Consider the following 20913-nt stretch of genomic DNA (forward strand, 5'->3'; position numbering starts at 1 on the left):
TTAAATCCCTTTTTTAAAATATTACGTATGAAACCAGATATTGTTTTCAGAAAGACAGTTTGTAGAGTGATTAGGTTTTTTTTTATGCTAAGGACGTGAAAAATTAGCAATGCCCTCGCCGGGATTCGGATGCAGTGAGAAGTAAGAAAATACCTTATATACTCCGCCTTTTAAAGGCCGACTGGAGATTAAGAGACCCAAATGCCAAATCCTGGTGGTGAAGAATCATCATCCATCCTTCCTTTTTTTTAGTTAATAATAATTTAGAAATACAATTATCTCTGTGTGAAATACAATTATACAACGTAATCACTCTACAAATTGAACGTGTAAAATATGTCAGTATGGCATATGCAAACAAGTAAAATTATCTCATTAGTGTTAGGGATGTTGAATGCTAAACTTCCTTTAAAAAGGCAGCAAAACATTAAACTTCCTTTAAAAAGGCGGCAAAACATATAAGTTTTAGGTTTAGTTTATTTGATTACAGCAAAGCAAGAAAGTATTATCTTACTAATGAAAGTATGTCTTCGGGGAGAACTTCCCAAGGGAAATTGGCTGGTATTGACGTTATACAGAAGAAAAACCACCGAATCATCCATGGAGTCAACCTGTTTGCCTGAACTTGAGTCTGGGTCAAACTACCAGTGTTCAACGATATTACCGCTCAACCATTGGCTAGCCCATATCTATTTAGGAAAATGTGACTTTGCGTGCTATGTTAAATTTTTAAATCTATGTGACATGCAAATTATTTAGCCGATGCAATGTAATAGCAAATTCTTTAATGACTTGATTCTTGTAGTTTTCTACAAAACTGGGTCTTCTGATGGCCAACTGGATAAGACCACAAAATCTAATCCTTCGATACGGATTCGAATCATGGCGTACAGCCTAACTACATAGGAACTTTTTAGGATTTCTCTGTGTGAAATACAAATATGACCCAAGTTTCCTTTCAGAATCTTCCACGAAAGCATTCCACTTCTTAGTCAGATGATTCAAGAATGTTTCATCGTTTTCAATTAAAACAAACAAGTAGGAAGTACGACGTAGAAGTATACATTAATCATTTATTTTTTCCAAAATATTCTTATTAAAAATCTATTTAACAATGATTATATTGTTTATATATCCTAGTAAATTATGAATATTTGTTTAGTCTCTTGTTATCTCTGTTTTTGTGTATTATAAAAATTCAAGCATTCAAAATTTTGCACAAAAATAAATTTTTTCCTTAGTAACAAATATAAGGTTTGCAGTCGAAATTATTTAAGATAAATACAATGTTGTTTTTTCACAGCAACAGTATGCTTTGGCTTATTTGGCTAATGTAAAGCGTACTAGGGCTATCTGTCTAAAAGGAGGGATGCCTTCGTAGGAGGACTTTTTAAAAATTCAGGATTAGTATTCTATTATTTCAATGCCAAAATGCCTCCTGAAATCTTTGGCATAAATATTAAAATTTTAAAGTCCTAAATCATAGTAAATACAGTTTCTGAAATTTCTTGCTGTAGGACTAATGTAAAAGTTAAATTTCGTTACTTAGTGCATGTAGATAAAATGATTTATATAGCATCTAGATATAATACAACATTTTTTGGATTGAAAAGGCGACCATCAGTTTAGAATCAACAAGTTGAAAAATAATACAACATAATATCCATTTGGAAATACATTCCATATAATTTTCAAAGTTAAGATGCCCAACAAATCATATAATGCTGTCGTGCTGGTACATTTATAAAGCCTTACCCGTTTTTGCCTTGCGTTCTCTGGTGGTGCAAATAGTAGCAGATCCAACTAGTAGACTGAAAGATCTATGATTTGAATTTCAGTCTTTAAGAAAGGAGAATATATGGAATTAACAGCATGTCCAGCTGAGTAAGTTTGAAAATTCATGATTGTGTTCAAGGCCTCATCAATGGCCGAACAGACCTCTGAATACTGGCAGTTTGGCCTGGTTTGAGTTCGATCTCAGGCAAACGGGCTGACTGCATGGTTGGTTTTTCTATTGTGTAATATGCTAGCTTTCTTCAGAATATCCTCCATGTATGCAACCCTTCTCTTAGGTAGATAGTCTTCATAGCTTTCCCATATTTAAAAAACCGAACCGACCATGACTGTGATCCTGCCGAGTGCGTTGTTAAGTTTACCTGTTTCATGACTTTATGCATGCTAATGGATTCTATATGTTATTATTATCAATGAATTCCTCTCAGGATGTTATCAAAAAATGTATTAACAGTGCAGACTTTTTGAAGATATTTTTCTTTCTGAGAAAAGTGCTCGGTTAAAGATGGATTTCGAATTCGAAATTTTTATCATATTCGGTTAGTAAATTAATTGATATAAAGTTATTAATGTTACTACTTAGTTATCTATGCTTTCATTGGAAACCCTTTAAGGACATATTATAATGCTGAAGTTATTTTTGTTCTTTTTTAAAGTTCCTCTATGCATTATAATATTAACAAGTAAAGCTATATTTGCATTATTGCTGCCTTACAGTACTTATATTAAAGAATAAAATAAGCACTGTAAGCTTTAAAATATTTTGGAAGAGCTAGACAGAAATTATGTGAAAGGAAGTGAATCCAGTTTTCATTTTTACAAACTTTCGTATAATGTGTCAATTTATTTTAAGCCATTTTAATCAGTAATTACAACTTAATATTGTCTCAAATGAAAAATAATGAATGGAAGCATTCACAATGCTCAAACGCATCATATGTAAAACGGTACAAGATTTTGCTAGGAACCTTTGTTAGGAGAAAGCAACTGATTGAAAGCATGTGTTCAAATTATCACATCTGCCATTTATGTTGTGAGAAAAGGTACGTCTTTTGTATGCTTATGTTTAAAAACTTGTTTTTCCGTTCCGTAAATAAAGCAGTCCCCCAGGGGTGTAATTACTCTTTTGGCGACAAATCTGAACTACTGCAGTTCTGCTTCAAAATCGCGAACTGAATGTACCTATGATGATTTTACTGAATGATCAAAGCCATCTGTTATAGTGAACCATTTTAAGCTTTCCTTTAAACATACAGAAGGTTACAAGTACAGGTTTTTTACACATCTACAGCTATTATTTTTTAATCATTGTCATTTAACATAAATGTAAAATCAATCAATATTTAGTCATTCCTTCACGTAGCATGTCAAAAAAAATTTCTCCCAAGTCAAATGTTCATGGTTGAAGTTGCTATGTGTATTTCTTTAATTTAAGCTATGGAAGTTAAAAACACGGCGATCATCTGCGTATGTGAAACAAAGTTATAGTAAAATACTTGATCTCTAATACAAAAGATTAAATTTAAAAAGTTGTGTTTTGTCTAAAATAATGATCTCTTGCAAAATTTTCCCATAATATGTGATGATTTTCTCTAGCGGGACAAGCTTTTTTTTTACTGCTTAAACCTATAAATCTTGGGCATAAGGCTCAGATTTTACGATCAGTTCTTGCTGACTAAAGAATGTAGTACTTTGATAAAGAAATTAAAATAAGGTTAGCTTTTCTTATTTCGGTAATTCTAAATATTTTTAGAATTGGACTAATCCAAATTTTATTCAAAATCATCTAATGATTCGAAAAGGTTCTTCAGATTGCTGATGAAGTTATTTAAAAGGAAACTGTATTTGATATGTTAATCAAGTTAAAATATCATTGCAGCTGTCTAGACAACATTCAGTCTAAGGCTGATACTATTTTAGAGGAAATTTGTATGCATTTTAAATAATACAGTTCATTCTTCCATTTACCAACGACAACTTCACCATACGCCAATAATATATATCTGAAAACAATAAATAAACTAAACAAACATAAAAAAAAAACTTTTGTGCTTCTTTTCTTATTAGTATTTTGTTTTTATTATTTAATTACTGCTAATAATTTTTTTATTCAAATTTGTAACTCTTAGAAAAGTTGCGGGTTACTTTTCGGAAATTCAGATGTTATGCTGTAGGTTATTTTAGTAATTTATGAAACAAAATATGGAAATTTTTAGTCAAATTTTCATTGCTGCTTGTAGTTACATTTCGTTGAGCAAAGTAATATTTATTATGTAAAGAAAATCAAACTTAGTAAAATTTTATCTAATGAAAATCACATTCATAACAAGGTACATTAAAAGCATTGGATTATTTAAAATGCATTAGAACAAAACTTCAGCAAACCAGTATAAGCAACGAGTATTGTTCCAAAAAGAATAATTAATTTGTCATTATTATATTTACTATTAAATTAGTTTGTGTTTTATAAACCCGTATCAAGAATACGCTTATGATAACTTACTAAAATAGACTATTGATTTTCTAAATTTTATCTGACTTATTGCTTAAGTAATGATATTCTTTATATGCAATTGCATGTAATTCAAGTTAATTGAATGCAGTACTATTCGGTTCACGCAAATTAATTGAAAGTTTTTAACTTGCCGGTTTTATGCATATACATAATCATAAGTAAATGTATTTAAATAATGCAAATATTTTGAAATGCTATTTTTAATTGAATTCACAAGGATCTTGCATATTTCTGAACATTTAGTTTGAAATCTAAAGGATATTTTATGAAAATGTTATCTGTTTAAAGATAGTATTGGAAAATTTTTACATGCTGCTTTTTTATTTGAAGAATGTTCGCGTCAGTTTGTCATGTCTAAACACTTTCTTGGCGTTAAGACGTAGCGGTCTAAAATGAAGAAGAGCAACCCTCTTAGATTCCTACTGAGAGTTGTCATTTAGAGATCTCCAGGTTTCCAAAAATAAGGGGGGGGGTAGTAAGACATCTGCACGGCCGCTTTAGGGCGGTCATAGCACTTTTGATGTCGTCGCCACTGACCGCCTAGAACCATCAGTAACACTTTTCCAATGACTGCCTAGAAGCGTCGGTAACGCTTTTGAGGTAGCTCTCTTTGACCGCCTAAACCTGGTCATAACGCTCAGAGGGTTAAAGGAATACATTAGAATTCCAAATATCTTAATCAAATGGAGACCAGAGTCAGGGATAGATAGGACATCGGAGATTTTTTTGAAGTGCAGATGGTGCCACACTTTCACTTGATATTGTTTAATTAAAAATTGATAAAACATTATTCATAACTGCAAAATTCATGCAGCACAAAACAACAACATATAATGAGAGAGGAAATTTAATTACACCAAGAAAAGAAACATATTGCACCTTGTACAGCACCTTCAGCAACCAGCTGAGTTTGGCTGGTTAATGAGTAAATGAGTTTGGCTATTCCTGTTGGATGTTTAATGACAAGCATCTGATCGTGGGGAAAAGGAGGGTAGCTGCTATGTGGTAATTAGAAATGGAATTGTCAATATTTTGAACAGGCTAGGTAAAGAACTTATTCCTAAATTCATTCCTGGAAGTTGTTCCTGGGAGGACCTATCTGTGGTATGTCTGTTTACTAAGCAGAAACTGAAAAATCTGCAAAATAAAAATAACTTCTATGCATTGTGTGTAAAGCAGTAATAAATAATAATTGGATTTTAGATGCAAAAGTATGCTATACATGCTTTATTTGATTTAGTAAGGTAGAAGTAATTCCTAAGAATGATTGGAATTCAAAGAATGGAAGTTATATTCGTTTTTAGGGAATTCTGTATTATTCGTACATTATTTAAACTTGTAATAAGCATTTAAGTATAAATTAATTAAAATTTTAGTCCTTAATGAATTTTATTTGGAGAATATTTATCAGATTTACCTCTTAGATGTCATATTTTTATTACCTGGATTAAAAAAAAAAACTGTTCAATTTTAAATCTATAATGTAAGACATAATTATAAAAAAATAAATACAATGTTATTTAAAGGCATTTTTTTTGTTGACTTATGAAACATTTATTAAATTAACATGAAAATGGCAACATGATTAATGATTTAAATGAATTTTTCCTTCAAAAAATATGATAGTAGTGTTATTTTTTAATTTTCAACATTCCTTGTGCAGTTTCTTATGTTTGTTTATACACATTATATACACGTTTTGTTATTTTTGTTTCATTTTAGGGTTTTGCACATCATAATTCAATGTTCAGTTGCATAATGCACCTTTTTCATATTACTTAACAATTAAAAATATTTATTGCATTTTATTAAATTATTTCATATTAAGACATCGCAGCATACTTTTTATAACCATAGTTTAGTTCATACATTTAGTTTGCATTTTTTATGTTCTTTAATATTTATGTTCAAATTGCTGTTTATACTTGAATATTATTACAAACTAAAATATATTTAACTGCTTTTTGTAAATGTAATTTTTTAAGTATCATCATCTTTAGATTTCAATGTCTTTTGAACTGGTTTCCTGCACCTGTAAGACCATACTGCATTTGCTCTTCAGCCACTTCATAGCCCATCTAAATATTAAAATATTTGAATGACTGACGTTCCTTTTACCTTATACCAAAATAAGCATTTACTGTTGTACAACTAAGGGAATTTTATTTTTTCATTTATTTTACTGCAGTAAAAAAATACAGTAAGAAAATTTAAATATTTTTATTTTTGAAAAATACAAAACACATTATTTTCAGTAATTTTTAAACAATTTTCTAAACATACTCTCATTCCAATTAAAATGAACAAATAAAATTCATTTTTATCAATGTAGTCTCTGAAATTAAAAACACAACTTTATTTTTTACTGCTGCAAAATATATTAAGAAAAATATTCTATTCTGCTGAACTAAGATATTACTATTTTTGAAGTAAAAAAATAAAATTAATTTTGTATATTGTACATTTTGATGGCATATAAGGATCCAAATAAGCAGGCCAGATGAAGATGAATATGCAAACCTTTAATGAAGCTCTATTTTGATAAAAAAATTAATAAATAAAGAGAAACAGGGAAAAAAAAAACTGAAATGGAACTATAGATATTGCTCTGTTCAGCTTTGCGCAAGATAAGTAGAAGTTCTGAATAATAAAAAAAATTCAGGGAGCAAAGGCACTTAGTGATATAATTTATAGGCTATCTATTCTCTTTCAATTTAGAGAGAGTTATGCTCAACTGATTCAAGGCTTCTCCTTTCTGTATAGTAAACTCAGTAAAAGTAAAATTACAAATTATTACACTTTTTAGTACCAAGAAATTTCAGAACATTAAAAAAACTAAGTACTCTAAATTGCTTCATTAGACATTATCAGAAGAAGCATCTATCTTCATCTGTAATTGGAAATTAAAAAAATAGTTTCATAGTATTTCTCTTTAGGTCAGTATGTTTTTGCCATAACACTTTACTGTTTTTAAAACTAATAAAAATTTTGTTTTGGAAAGTCAGCAAATGGATACAGGTAGAATCGAGTTTGCAAAGATAATTTTTTAATTGAACTGTATAACTGATACCATCCTGAAAGTTTCATTGCATTAACTATGACGAACACTTAGTCCTTTGTTTTTAATAACTTAGAAGCTTATGTTATACTGCCTCATGTATTTAGTGTCAAGTAACAGTAAATTTTAGCTATTTTAAGCTCAGAACTAAAAATTTTTTGTCAGTTTTTTAGTCCTGGATAAATGATTAAAATTTGTTCCTTCTTTTTACAAATTTTCACACAAATCGTATCTGTTAGGCATTCAGCACTTTATTTTCTTCAACTTTCTTTGTTTTGTCATTTATTTAAAGGTTGTGCTTTTTGACACTTAGGATAAATCAGTAGATGCAACACATAAAAAAAATTAGTTCCTCTTGTTAACTAATTTGTACTTAATCCACATTTTCTAAGTTATGAAAGATTCTATACTTCTGATGAAGATAATATCCTAGAGAGCTGTAGCAATCTGTGGTTTAATTACAAATGTAGTTTTTCTAGGAAGACTATATTCATAATTAAACTATAGACTGTGACTTTAGTGTGTTCTAAAGAGGTGTTTACACTATGCATTATGTATCTGTTAATCAGAGGGCCATCATTCTTTAGCCCATTATCCTAATTCATATACTGTCATCATGCATTCCTAGTTTGACTTCATTTTGCATTAGTTTGATCACATTAAATAACTTGGCTGACTTGAAAATGGTAAATTTATTATGAATTTTTATGCAAATAAGTAGTATTTCTATCTAAATGATGATTAAAGTAGTCACAAGAATAAGGTTAAGTTTGAATTGAAACATATCAGTGTTTCAAGATTTTAAAATGAATGAGAAGAAACCAATTACAACATACAGTGTATAGTGTGGGTAATCTGTATTACCCAATATCCCAGACTACTTAAAAAACTAAAAGTGTACAAAATATTATTGAATCTTTAAGAAAGGAGAGGAAAAAATCTGTTTTAGTTAATAAATTCAGATGTTTATCATTATAATAAGTACAAAAATAATTTTTAAAAATGCATGTTTTTCATAATTTTTTATTCTCTAAAAATTACAATATCGTTTGTTTATAATTTGGTGAAGCTCAATATTCAGATCAGCTTTCATAATATGCTCTGTTGCAGTTTCAACCATATGAGTAATTTTTTATAGTTATTCAGTTGGTAATTTTAATGCAGTTGCTTGTAAACAGTTGTCAGTGTTCTCCCATTCGATCTATGTAAGTTGTTCCATAATCTATTTATTTCATTAGTACTTGATTAGTTATGCTGACAGAAGTAAAGAGCTAGACAGCAAAGCTACCATAGTAAATAGTTGACAGAAGTGAAGAGCTAGGCAGAGCTATAAAAAATTACTGTCGTATTTCCACTATGTTATTAGCCACTTTAGCAAACCAAGTTTCAAAATTAGTGAAATCATTTACACTGTGTGGTATGGTATGTTCCATAATGCTTGTGGTTAATTCTGTGCTTTGGACAATGTTTGATGTTCTAAAATTCTATTAAAGTAGATGTTCTCCTGTTTATAACTTTTATAGCTTGTGAAATAGTGCTGCTATATGAGGTTTAACAGAATGTTTTGTCTATTAATGTTATTTCACGTTTAAACATGCATGCACATTACCATTTGAGATATATGTACATGGATGTCTCTCTTTATCATTGCATTTATACACACGTGCTCTTTTAAATTAATTGAAACAAAAATGTCTCATCTCATTATTAAGTGAGGTGCAATCGTGTAAACATAGCTACTGATAAAATTCGTTTACAACACTGTATTTTGTATGAACTCTTAAAAGAAAGAAATGCTACAGAAGCATGTCAAAAATTCATAAATGTTTTCAATGGAGATACAATTTTGAATAAAATGTGCAGAAGATTATTTGAAAAATTTTAAGGTGATTTGACCTTAATGGCAAGCCACTCTATAGACGATAATCTCCGATTTGATGACAATATTTTGAAAACCATGATAAAACAAAATCCTTTTTTGACAACTTCAGAGATTGCAGAAAAGCTTAACTCAGATCAGCAAACTATTTCAGAAACTATAAATAGTCTATAAATATTCCAGACGGTTGCCTCACGAGTTAAGAAAAAAGTGAAAAAAATTTGTATGATTGAGTCATTGTATGCACATCTCTGCCTGTTGAAAACAAAAGCGAACCCTTCTTGCACTGAATAATAACTGGTGATGAAAAATTAATTACATGGACCTATGAAAACATCATTAGGAAAAGAGCTTTGAGCCTGGGAACATATTTAATAAATAAAGGTAATGCACAAAACGTTAAAAAAAGTCCCTTTGGTCTTAATATAAAATCTGAAAACTTTCAGATTTTTATTTTTAAATTTTATTATTATTTTTGTGGGTGTGTGGGAATTCAATTATTTTTTAACGACTAATAGAAAATTTATAACTGAGAAAGGCTGTATTTTTAACATTTGATTTAATCTTTCAGTGAGCGCATGTCAGCTAAAGAATGTCTCTCTCATCCTTGGTTGAATGACACTGAAGCTGGCAGTCCACTTTCGGGCATTAAATTAACCCTCATACCAACACCAGGTAGCACTACTACTGAATATGATTTGGATTCCTCTACAGACTCTCATGAGACTCATTTTTCACCTTATAAGAAAGACCATAACAAATCCAGTTGTTTCTCACCAGCTACAGACATGAAATCAAATCGAAGCAATGGCTTTAACAAAAGCCTTTCACCCAAACCAAGTGGAAACTCTACTTCTGATCAAGAAGAACAAAAAAGTGGACGCACTCGAAGTGTTGATATGATGGTAGCACAATTTGAAGGTCTTGCGATGTCATCCAAACATATTGTTTTTTCTGAAGAAATCATTGTGGATGAACGAGTTGGCATGGTATATTAATATATTATGCTACTTGTAGTTAAATATTTGATTTATCAAAAAAGTTTAAAAAGAGAGCATTTGTTTTGACACTGACTGTTACTGATTTTAAAAATATGTGGTGACTATTTTCTGATGACTAAATAACTTTTATATTAACTTCTTGAAGCAGTGCTGGACTTTTTAGCTCTTTTGTATCTTGGAAGCACCTATGTCAAATAGATGATCTGCATCTTTGGTTTTTCCCTCAACCATAATATTAAAAAATTTTAAACAATTTCTGTATTTCTTAAATGACATGTAAAACTGCACATTTATAAGATGATTATTGTAAGGTAAACCTGAGGTATAATTTTATATATACATTAAAAAGAAAAGGAATGGCATGCTTAGTTAATTCTACTTAATTTGTTAGCTTACATGAGTTTTATGCAGTTCATACTTTCAACAAACACTCAATGCTTCTGATAATGATCTGAAATATAATCAGCAGCTGATCTAATCTTTAACAATTATTCTGAACTTATTTAAGAAGTTCTACAAATTTTTGCTAATATTTTAATGTAGTATTTAATTTTCATGTTGTTTCATACTGATCATCAATCAGATAAGCAAAATGAATGCATTTTATACTAATTCATTTACTGAAGTAAATTTTAAAATATTTTGTAGACATAACTCATTTTTAAATATAAATATTTAGCTTATTTTGGTTGTCTTCAAATACATGATTAAATTTATCACATTTTATTACCTTCAGGACTTGTGCCTTATAAGAGTTTGAGATTGCATTTAAACTAATTATTATCAAGTCACCATGTGTGGCTTAAACAAACTGCAAATGGATTTTAGCAGTTAAATTGTTGAATTCCCGGTGCATGTTTTTGGGCTCCGAAGAAAATGTATTCATTTTGCATTTTCCCACCCTTTTTAATTGCCTTGGGTATTTGTGTATATATAAATTCATTTTTTGAAGTTATATTTATCTGTTTTGTTCTTATTTATGTTATTTTGTGATATTCTACAAATATCTGTTTGTAAAATATTAAAACTGTGTGATAGTTTAAATTGGTGAGAATTCCCATGTTTTAGATTTTGAAATACCAAAATTTATTTATTTTAATATTGAATTTTAATACATGGTAAAATTCAACTTTATGTGGTGTTAATTTCAATTAAAAAAGAAACTTAAAAAAAATCTTTTAATTGAAATTAATATTAAGGTTTTGCCAGTATTAAAGTTCAAATGCACAACCATCTATTTGACTTGTATTTGTTGGATCTAAAACTACAAAATTTTTATTGAAGTTTGCCAGCCTCTAGACATTATAAGTTTCTTTTTTAAACTACTATATAAAGGGAAAATAACTTAGATTTGAAGTATATATTTTGTATTGGCATTTTCTTAGATGCATTTTCCCTCCCAGTGTTACTTACTTACAGTTTTAAATTGTAGATGAGATAAAACTTCATTTTAATTTACATTAAGTGGATTAGAATTTTTTACTACTAGAAGAATACTCCAATATATTTCATTACTCTTTTTTTATTCCTAATTTTTAACTTCAGCAGTTGAAGAGAAAAACTAATGTATCTGAATACATTTTGTTTTGTAAATTACAAGCTGTATAATTTGCTGCTTTAATTTATTTTCATGCTTTGAAGAAATTGTTTTACTTTGTATGGCTTTTGCCGTTGCATAGCAAAATAAGTGGTGGAACTTATTTCCCATTAGAAAAGTGTTTTTTTAATGTACTAAAAATTGTAATTTACTACAATAATTTCAAGATATTCTTTGAATAATATAGGGTTTTGGTAATTTTGTTATTGCAAATTGTTTAAATTACAGCTATTTTATAATTTTTGGAACTTGAAAATTTGTTTTTCATTTCTAGACCTGCATAGCATATGAGCAATTTTGATCAGTTATTTTCTAATAAAATTGTCTGAGCTTGGAAAGGAAGATTTCATGTGATGAAGAGTTAAATGCTATTTTGGCATATGCTTTTAAATTGTTATCTGTGCTGTAAGATGAAACAATCTATGTGATGGCTTGATATCAAATATTTAAACATTTCGTATCTTCCGCGCTATTCGGCAAAGTATATGTGCATGCAAATTTGTTAGTCAATTTCTAATTTACAGCACTTAATACTTACTAAGTTAGGTCTCTTATTGTTCGAAAAAAATGATAAATTTTAAGTCCGAATTCACCACACTCTTGGACAGCAAGATGTATATACTAAAACTTGTAAGCGATTTCTTAGTACAGAGCTTTTACAGTGAAACAGTACACAAATTCCGCAGGCGGTTTAATAGTGCCTTGTAATTCCATCTCAGATCAATCATTTGGGGGACTGCAGGAACTGTCACCCAAGTGCTTCCTCATAGATTGTTGGAGAACCTAAGCTGTTTTATACTAGAAGAGTGTTTACATATAAAAACTACATACTGAATTTGATATGTACCTTAATATAGGCCTCACATTGCATGAGAGCTGATTGTTCTGTAAATAAAGTTATATGATAAATATGTTTGTTTTTTTATTTTAAATTCAAACTATTCCTAAATTGTGATTTTTACATGCTTATTTTGTTTTTAGACAAAGAAAATAAATGATTTTACCAGTGTGCCACAAGTTTTATGAGCAAACATGGACCATCATATATTTCAAATATAAACCAAAAGTTCCCCCCCTTCAGGATTTTACCACAAATTCAAAACCCATATATATACCAGGTTGTTCAATAAGTTCACGGACGGAAATGAAGAAACCAATTTTTATTTGTAAAAATGACTTTATTTTTCAACGTAGTTTCCCTCAACTTCAATACACTTATTCCAACAGTCTTCTAATTTGTGGATCCCTTGACTGTAGTGGTCTTTCGGCAGCTCTGCAAAATATCCCTCCACGGCAGCTATTACCTCTTCGTTTGAAGAAACTAGTTTTCTACTGAGATATTGTTTGAGGTGTGGGAAGAGCCAGAAGTCGGAGGGAGCTAAATCTGGCGAATAGGCTGGATGTTGCAACAATTCATACTTCAGTTCAGTTATTTTAGCAATGGTTTTTTGAGCTGTGTGCGCAGGTGCATTATCTTGGTGGAAAATGATTTTCTTCTTCTGTAATCCGGGTCTTCTTTCACGAATTTTTTCGTCTAATTGATTCAAAAAAAGGTTACAATAATAATCCGAATTAATTGTTTTGCCAGTTTGAAAGTAATCTGTAAACAAAATTCCTTTCGCATCCCAAAAAAACTGATGCTTCTTGGCTGATTTTTGCACACGAACGCGCTTCGGCGCTGAAGAGTCTGGTTCACACCACTCCTTAGCCTCCTGTTTTGATTCAGGATCATGATGGTAGACCCAAGTCTCATCCATTGTGTTGAATCGGCGGATAAAGTCGCTTTTATTCTTCTTAAAGAGCTCCAAATGTTGCTGCAAATTCGCATCCAAATGTGTTTTTGCTCCATCGTTAGAGAATACGGCACCCATTTTGCACACAGTTTTTTGAAACCCAAATTAACACTCAAAATATTGCTCACTCTTCCCAATGAAATGCCTAAAGCCTCTGTTAAATCTTTCAGTCAATCGACGGTCTTCCAATACCATATCTTGTATTTTCCCGATGATTTCCGGTGTTGATGCAGTTTTTGGACGTCCCTCTCGCGGATCGTCTTCAAGGCTGGTACGACCACTTTTGAATAAACTAGTCCACTTTAAAACCATTGTTTTTGAAGGAGCAGATTCACCCAACACATTCACCATTTCAGTATGAATTTCCATTGCCTTTAAACCTTTCTTTACAAAGAATTTGATAACTGCGAGTTGCTCAATTTTATCCATACCTGAGAAAAGGCGCAACACGTTAGATATAAAGGGCGGTTAAACATTGAATAAATTAACAGATCGAAATGAAACTTTTGACGTGTTCCTAAGAAAGAACAAATATAAAAATGGCGTCGAAGTTTTAGGTCTAATATTGACGAATAGATGGCGCTCCGCGAACTTATTGAGCAACATTGTATATATAACCGAAATGGGAAGGGGTACTCATAATGTTAAAAAATGTAGCCATGAGGGTGAAAATGTTGCCAAGCAGGTAAAACAAGTGGAATATTATCCAAAAAAATTGCTGTAAAATGCTAAAGGACAACGATGACAGTTTTAATTCTGGTAATTATATCTGAAGTTAGCACATTTATTTTATTCATTTAATGTCTTTTATACAATTTGTGGTAGCTGTGCTAGTATTTTCTGCTTGAAAGATGAGCGGGAAGAGAAGTTCTTCTGTGTCAAATGTCACACATGGTCGCATTTGCTGAAAATTTTAACAATATGGTTGCTCGTTAATTTCCTGTAAATAGAAAACAAATTCAAGAGTGGCAAAAGCCAGGCCCAAATTTTTGCCCAAACAAAGGTCTTTTGTTTTGGCATTGATACAGTATCCACTATTCTAAATAATTAACTCATTTCATTTACTGTGTAACGTGTATACGAGCCAGTTTCCCTTAAAGTCCTCCACGAAGGCATCCCTCCCCTTAGGCAGATAGCCCTAGTGTGCTTTGCCGTAATCTGAATAAACCAAAAAATTTCATTTACAATTTTCCCCATAAATTAAAGAAATAAAAAAGTGTGATATTTAGCAACATATCAATTCTGCCCAGCTAACAGAAAAATACTTAAGTTTTTTGCAAAATTTCAGATCCGTATACGAGGCGACCTCCCATTATTTAGCTTCAGAAAAAGCTCCAAAAATTCTTGGATTTACACAGAAATAGGTATTAAAGAACAACAGTAATAAAGTCATTTGGATGCAGAATATATGTATATTTAGATTATTATAAATGTGTATTCAGCTACTACTACTTGTTTTTCTTATATATATATACTCTTTTAGAAAAAATTTTAAGATTTATTTTTTAGATTAACATTTTAAGATAAATTGTAATAAAGATTTATTCATTTTAATTAAATATATCCTTACGTACATAATCCTTGTAGTATGGGACTATGCTTTTAGTTAGTTGGTTATTCCTTAAGTGATGCCATTAAAACTAGTGAAGAAATGAAACAACCAATTTTAACGCCATCATCTAAAAAAAAAGTGGATGCTTACTAATTCATTACCCAAAGCAAAATATAACACAAACATGTTTAAAATATCCAATAGCAGCATATTAAATTTTTAAAAATTAATTTCACTGGTAATTATTAAAATAATATTTTAAAGAATATTATGTATATTTAATATATATATTTTCAGTACATTTTGTGTATTAAGGAAGATAACATTTTAACATAATATAAAAAGGAAAAAAATATACAGCACCCAAAATTAAAAAAAAAAATCTGACATTTATTTCTAACATCCGTCAATTATCAGTTTTACAAAGATACTTAATATGAACAATATAAACAAAAGAACTGATTGCTTTATGTATTAAACCAACTATAAATATAAAAAGAATTTTATAATTTTAGAAATATATATCTAAAAACCTCAAAGCTCATCTGTGAGTAGTATTATATCATAATACAACTTGTTCATATGCTTTTAGTGCTGGAACATTTTTTCATTACTGTAATAAGATCAGCAAGTTTTTAACGTACAGCTTTCTTAAAAATATATGCAAAAAGCATTAACATTTTATCAAAACAGTTTTTTAACACTGTACTGAAAGTGTTTTTGCAATATTTAATTTGTCTTTAAGTAAACATTTACATGACTAGTAAATTTTCCCAGTATACTTATACATCTAGATGCTTTGTACCAAATTGTTTGTCATTTAGAGTACACACAAAGACATTTCTTAAAAGAAAAATATATAATGACCAAGTGGCTAAAGCTATGGAATAGTAGTAGCTTACTGCGAGTTCTGTTCATAATAATTGAATGGAGTGTAAGCATGGATTTTTTTACTATAGTTTCACTTTTTCTGTGAGAAAAACTATATAATCTATTCCTTTAAAATAGGCAAGTCATATTAACATTTCCCTCATCATTTACCGTGGTTATGAGTCACAATTTGAGAGAATGAAATACCTTTGAATTGTCTATTTTGAAGAAATGGACTACAACTTTATACAGTAGATGTTCAAAGCTACTTGATATTTGTTCTCTTATCTTTTACCCTTGATCAACCTCCAAATCTAGTTCATTCTCTGAAGGGCCTATTTGATAACATTTTATTAGTAGTATGAGGTATATCTTGCATGATACTATGACATATCTTCACTATCCTATGAAATCAGGTGATGTTTCTGTATTCTGTAACCTACAAAAGTCTACTGCTCGAGATCTGTTTGTTAGTGATGAAATAACTATTTATAAACATAAAACAAAATTTCAAAATCTAAGAAATGCATTTTACTAGGGAAAAAATTACTCCAAAATTTGCAAAAATAAGTCTGAAAATCTAAATTGGTTTTAGATATAAGAATGACTCCTAAGTTATCATAATTTATGGAGTTGGAAATCAAAAATCAGTGGCATAAAATTCTTGCAGAATACAATAACCTTTCAGTTCCACATTTTCTTTTCTTTGCTTAAAAATGGTCATTGCAAGATTATATTAAAAATATTGTAGGCTCTAGACGAGTGAAACAATTTTAAACAATGAGTTTAAATTTATATGGAAATACCTATGAATTTAAATAATGACGATTTCTAATAAAAATTTTTTTACAATTATTGGAATAAAAACATGTGACCAGAATCCAAAACAAAATACAATTCCTTCTGGCATTATTACTACACTGGGAAAAGATTTTCTGTGAAAATCTCAAGAGAATCAGTTTTTAGCTTTGTTTCATCACAATACAGCTGAAAATTATCTTCCCCCCCCTCTGAAAAGTTGGTCTTTCATCTGAAATTAGAAAGATAATTTCCATATAAATACAATTCTCTCCCTAAAATTCTATGTAGACATTTTTAATTTCATAGATTAACAGATATTTATATTCTTGCTGATACTCCAAACTCTGTTTAAAGAAGTACAACTTTTGGCCCAGATGATAACATAAAAAATACTCCCATTTAATGACAAAAATAGATGATAGCTGGACTTGAAAAACAAAGTTCTCTTAGTTGATATCAGTTTTCTCATCTTGACAAATATCCAAAATTTTATAAAATGAAAATCACTCAATGGGAAAAAAAAATTTTAAATCAAAGTTAGTGATGATATTTAAAGCTATTAAAAAATGGACCTCTTTTTTTTTTTTTTTTTTTTTTTCTTTTTTCAATGCTATTAGTATGTGAAACTAGTGATAAATTTCACGCACCATAAAAAATGAGCACTACAATTCTGATGTTTCAAAACAAGATTGCCAAATCTAGTCAAAAAATGTAATTTACTTATTATGAACATCATCTGCATTGCTTATTTATTTTTTGACATTCACAGAAAATAAATAGTTATTCTCAGTAATTAATAGATTAATTAATCAAAATCCTTTGAATGTTGCATATTATACATCCAGACATATACAAATCATTTTTAGAATGTTTTATACTGTTTTCAGCTAACAACTTTCATGCCTCTGCATAGCATGTAAACAGCAATTGTGATCTACAAGTTTCATATAAAACATTTACATAATATAGAAATAAATTGACATGTATGCTTTCCAATTCTACATACATTTTACACATCTTAAATCACTGAGTAATTATCTTAATCAATACACAGTCAATTCTGATTATTTGGGACTAAAATTGCTAACAAAACTTATGTAACTAATAAACTTATGTAATTATAAAGCTGTTCCCATGGCCTAAAATATGATTTTTTGAATTTTAAAAATCTAATACTCTGCAAAATTAGGAATTATATAATGTATCTACAAAAGTAATCTAAAAATAATACCTTTATTTTTTTTCAGTGCAGGCATGCATAGTAAATTACTCAAGTACATATTTGTTTCTCATAAAATGTAAAGGAAAATGAATCTTGTGTCCAGGAGCTTGAGAAAATCTTGGCAGAGAGATTTGCTATTCACTTTATAATTGACAGCAAAAGAAATAATATAGAAGACTGGCAACCAATTTTTTTTCTTTGCATCATGCAAAAAGATATTTATTCAAATGTAATTAATGGTTTAAAAAAGTCTCAGCTTGACAAGTATTTTTGCAAACATGAGTTTTCTGTTAGTTATCTAACTCTAAATGCCACATTTTTTAAAAATACCAAATGCTAAGAAACTTTCCAGTTTGATGGATGCTCAAATTAAACATCAAACTATCTCATAAATAAAGGAAACCTTAATCTCAGATCTCTAATGGTTGAAACAATTTAAATTAAACAACCATGGCAATTAACCAAAACTGTCTGTACACTACAGCTGAAGAAGAAATTCAAGATAAGCAATATGCCTTATACAAGTGGTCTCAAACTCAAATTGCATGTGGGTAGAATGTGCAATTGGCAAAACAACTTAAATTTTTTTAAGTAAGCAAAATAAAAATTTTTTAATGATAAAATAAAAAATATTTTAAATAAATTTCAAATTTAGCTTACTGTATATTTATCAAAATATAAACGGGCAATAATAATCATAATGCAAAAAAGAAAAGATTAAACTTATTATTTTCTATCTGAAATCTAAAGTTTGGTACATGCAAGATATTTTTGTTGATATTATGCTTTGTAATTCAAGCAAACTGACAGTTAAATATATCAGTGTTTCAGACTGACATTTATTTAAAATAGCTGTAATATGTTTGATCAATCATTAAATAACTTATTTTAAACCAAAAATAAACAAAAAATTTCTAAGTGGGATAAAACTTGAGAATAAAAAATAATTTAGCTTCTTTCTCTTAATAAATTTTTCTTCGGTAGATAAATTAAAACACATACATACATATGTAAATAATTTTACATTTTGTATGCATAATGTCTGTGCACTAGAGAAATATAGTACAAAGTCAGTAATCCGGACATCCATTATCTGGAATGATCTATAATCCGAACCTCAAAGCCACAAATTTTACACATGCGTGTAGAGAATACGCATACATTATGCATATGCGCGCGTTGAAAGAAATGTTTAATAAAGTAAACAAATAAATATTAAGCATTTTTTTTTTGTAAAATTTGATACCCTTTGCTCTTTATTTCATAAATTACGGTTTCATATTTTTAATTGTATAATTTCTGCAAGCCATCTTACCAGATTTAAATTGATGATCAATAATCCGGAAAAACCCCTAATCCGGAATCGCCAAAGTCCAGATTACGGACTTTGTACTGTATTACTAGAAATTATCTTCATCATGGATTGTAGATGCACCCTTTTCCCCCCAAAAAAAACTGTTCACATATAAATGTACTCCCAAACAAAGTGATTATTCTTAATGCAAAAATTTGTAATTGAATGTGCTTATTTTTTTAAAATTGTGAAAAACAGTTAATCAAATCTGCATCTTCATATCTTTGAATAAATTTTATATCACACTGTAAATTAATTAGCTTTATTTGTAGATTTTATAGTGTGTTATTCATGCTTGTTAATAGCAGTAATGACAATAATGTTAACTCGGATCTTAAAATCTCTGCAAGAAGTACACAAATGAAATGTATTTGCAGGACGCAAAAAATTGCTTTGGGGTTGCCAGCTTGAGACCACTGTTTTATACAACCTATATATTAAGGAATAAATAAATAGCTGCTTTCTAAGCCTGAAAATTACATACACATCAATTAGAGATCACTGGAAAAATTATCTAAATCACAAACATGAATATACATAAAATTAAAATAAATTAATTGTATCATATTTCAATACCAAACTATGACTGCTTCATTGCTCATCATTCATCTTGAAAAATACAGAAAATTTACCTTAACCCTTTCGTGCCTAATGGGACATATACGTCCCATGCAAATTTCAAAAAATGCTTTTGGGATAGAAACACTTCTCTGTCTAATGGGAGACTTTCCCACCAGTCCTGCCAAATGAAGAATTTTGAAGATATTTTCATTCACAGGACATAGATGGCACTACTGTACACAATGCAATTTCTATGCTTTCGAAGTGTTGTAGCAGCTCATTCCATACTCTACGAACGTAAATAGTTTAGTTTTGGAAAATACTGCCTATTTTCGATTAAATTTTGATTTATCCATAAATCTAAGGCCAGATAAGTTACTCATGAAGCGGATTACCTCTAATAAACTGGTAAGTGGCGAAGTTTTACTTCCGTTTTTATTATCGGGACATATGTGTCCCTCTCGTCTTGGATAGTGGGAACACATTGAAATGTACAGTCCTATGTGATCATTTCTCTAGATATTATATTTTTCAGTTACTTTTAAAATAGTTGCTTATTATTTTTAATTTAGGCACATATTAATTCAATCTATAATGCCTCGACGCCGGGGACTTACTAATGAAGAAATCAAAAAAATTTTAGAAGAGTCAGATGACAAAGATATTGATTTGGATGATGAAATAGATGATCACGATTTTCAAGATCCAACACACAATTTACAGTACTCATCTGATTCAGACGAGTGTGAAATGGATATCGATCATGATACCATTTCCCAAAATACAAAGAACAGCGGTGCTTTGAGTGATACTGATACGGCATCACTTTCATCAGTTGATGAGATATACCATCAGCTAATTCTTCAGGCTGCAAACCAATCTTATGGTTTCATGCAGATTCAACTTTCCAACCTCG

At 29.7% G+C, this 20913-nt stretch overlaps 2 protein-coding genes across 3 annotated transcripts in view; one reads left to right on the top strand and one right to left on the bottom strand.

The window, feature by feature from the left end:
• The window catches only part of Drak (Death-associated protein kinase related), a 208130-nt gene extending 195277 nt beyond the window's left edge, over nucleotides 1–12853 (top strand). Inside the window, exon 8 of the mRNA XM_085814836.1 lies at nucleotides 9818–12853. Within this exon, the coding sequence (XP_085670962.1) occupies nucleotides 9818–10244 (427 nt within the window). The 3' untranslated portion in view covers nucleotides 10245–12853. The remainder of the gene's footprint in view (nucleotides 1–9817) is intronic.
• A 1300-nt stretch (nucleotides 12854–14153) lies between these two features.
• Nucleotides 14154–20913, bottom strand: part of ORMDL (sphingolipid biosynthesis regulator orosomucoid 1-like) — a 65097-nt gene continuing 58337 nt past the window's right edge. The window contains exon 4 of one of the 2 annotated variants that reach the window (XM_085814841.1): nucleotides 14154–14577. In XM_085814841.1, the coding sequence (XP_085670967.1) occupies nucleotides 14523–14577 (55 nt within the window). In that variant the 3' untranslated portion in view covers nucleotides 14154–14522. Of the gene's footprint in view, nucleotides 14578–15558; nucleotides 19867–20913 lie in introns of those variants that run through there. The other variant, XM_085814839.1, reaches the window with a different exon arrangement.

Source organism: Stegodyphus dumicola, chromosome 4 (genome assembly GCF_044657685.1).
Source record: "Stegodyphus dumicola isolate Sdum_Otavi_A_Nest chromosome 4, ASM4465768v1".
In the NCBI taxonomy this organism is placed as follows: domain Eukaryota; kingdom Metazoa; phylum Arthropoda; class Arachnida; order Araneae; family Eresidae; genus Stegodyphus; species Stegodyphus dumicola.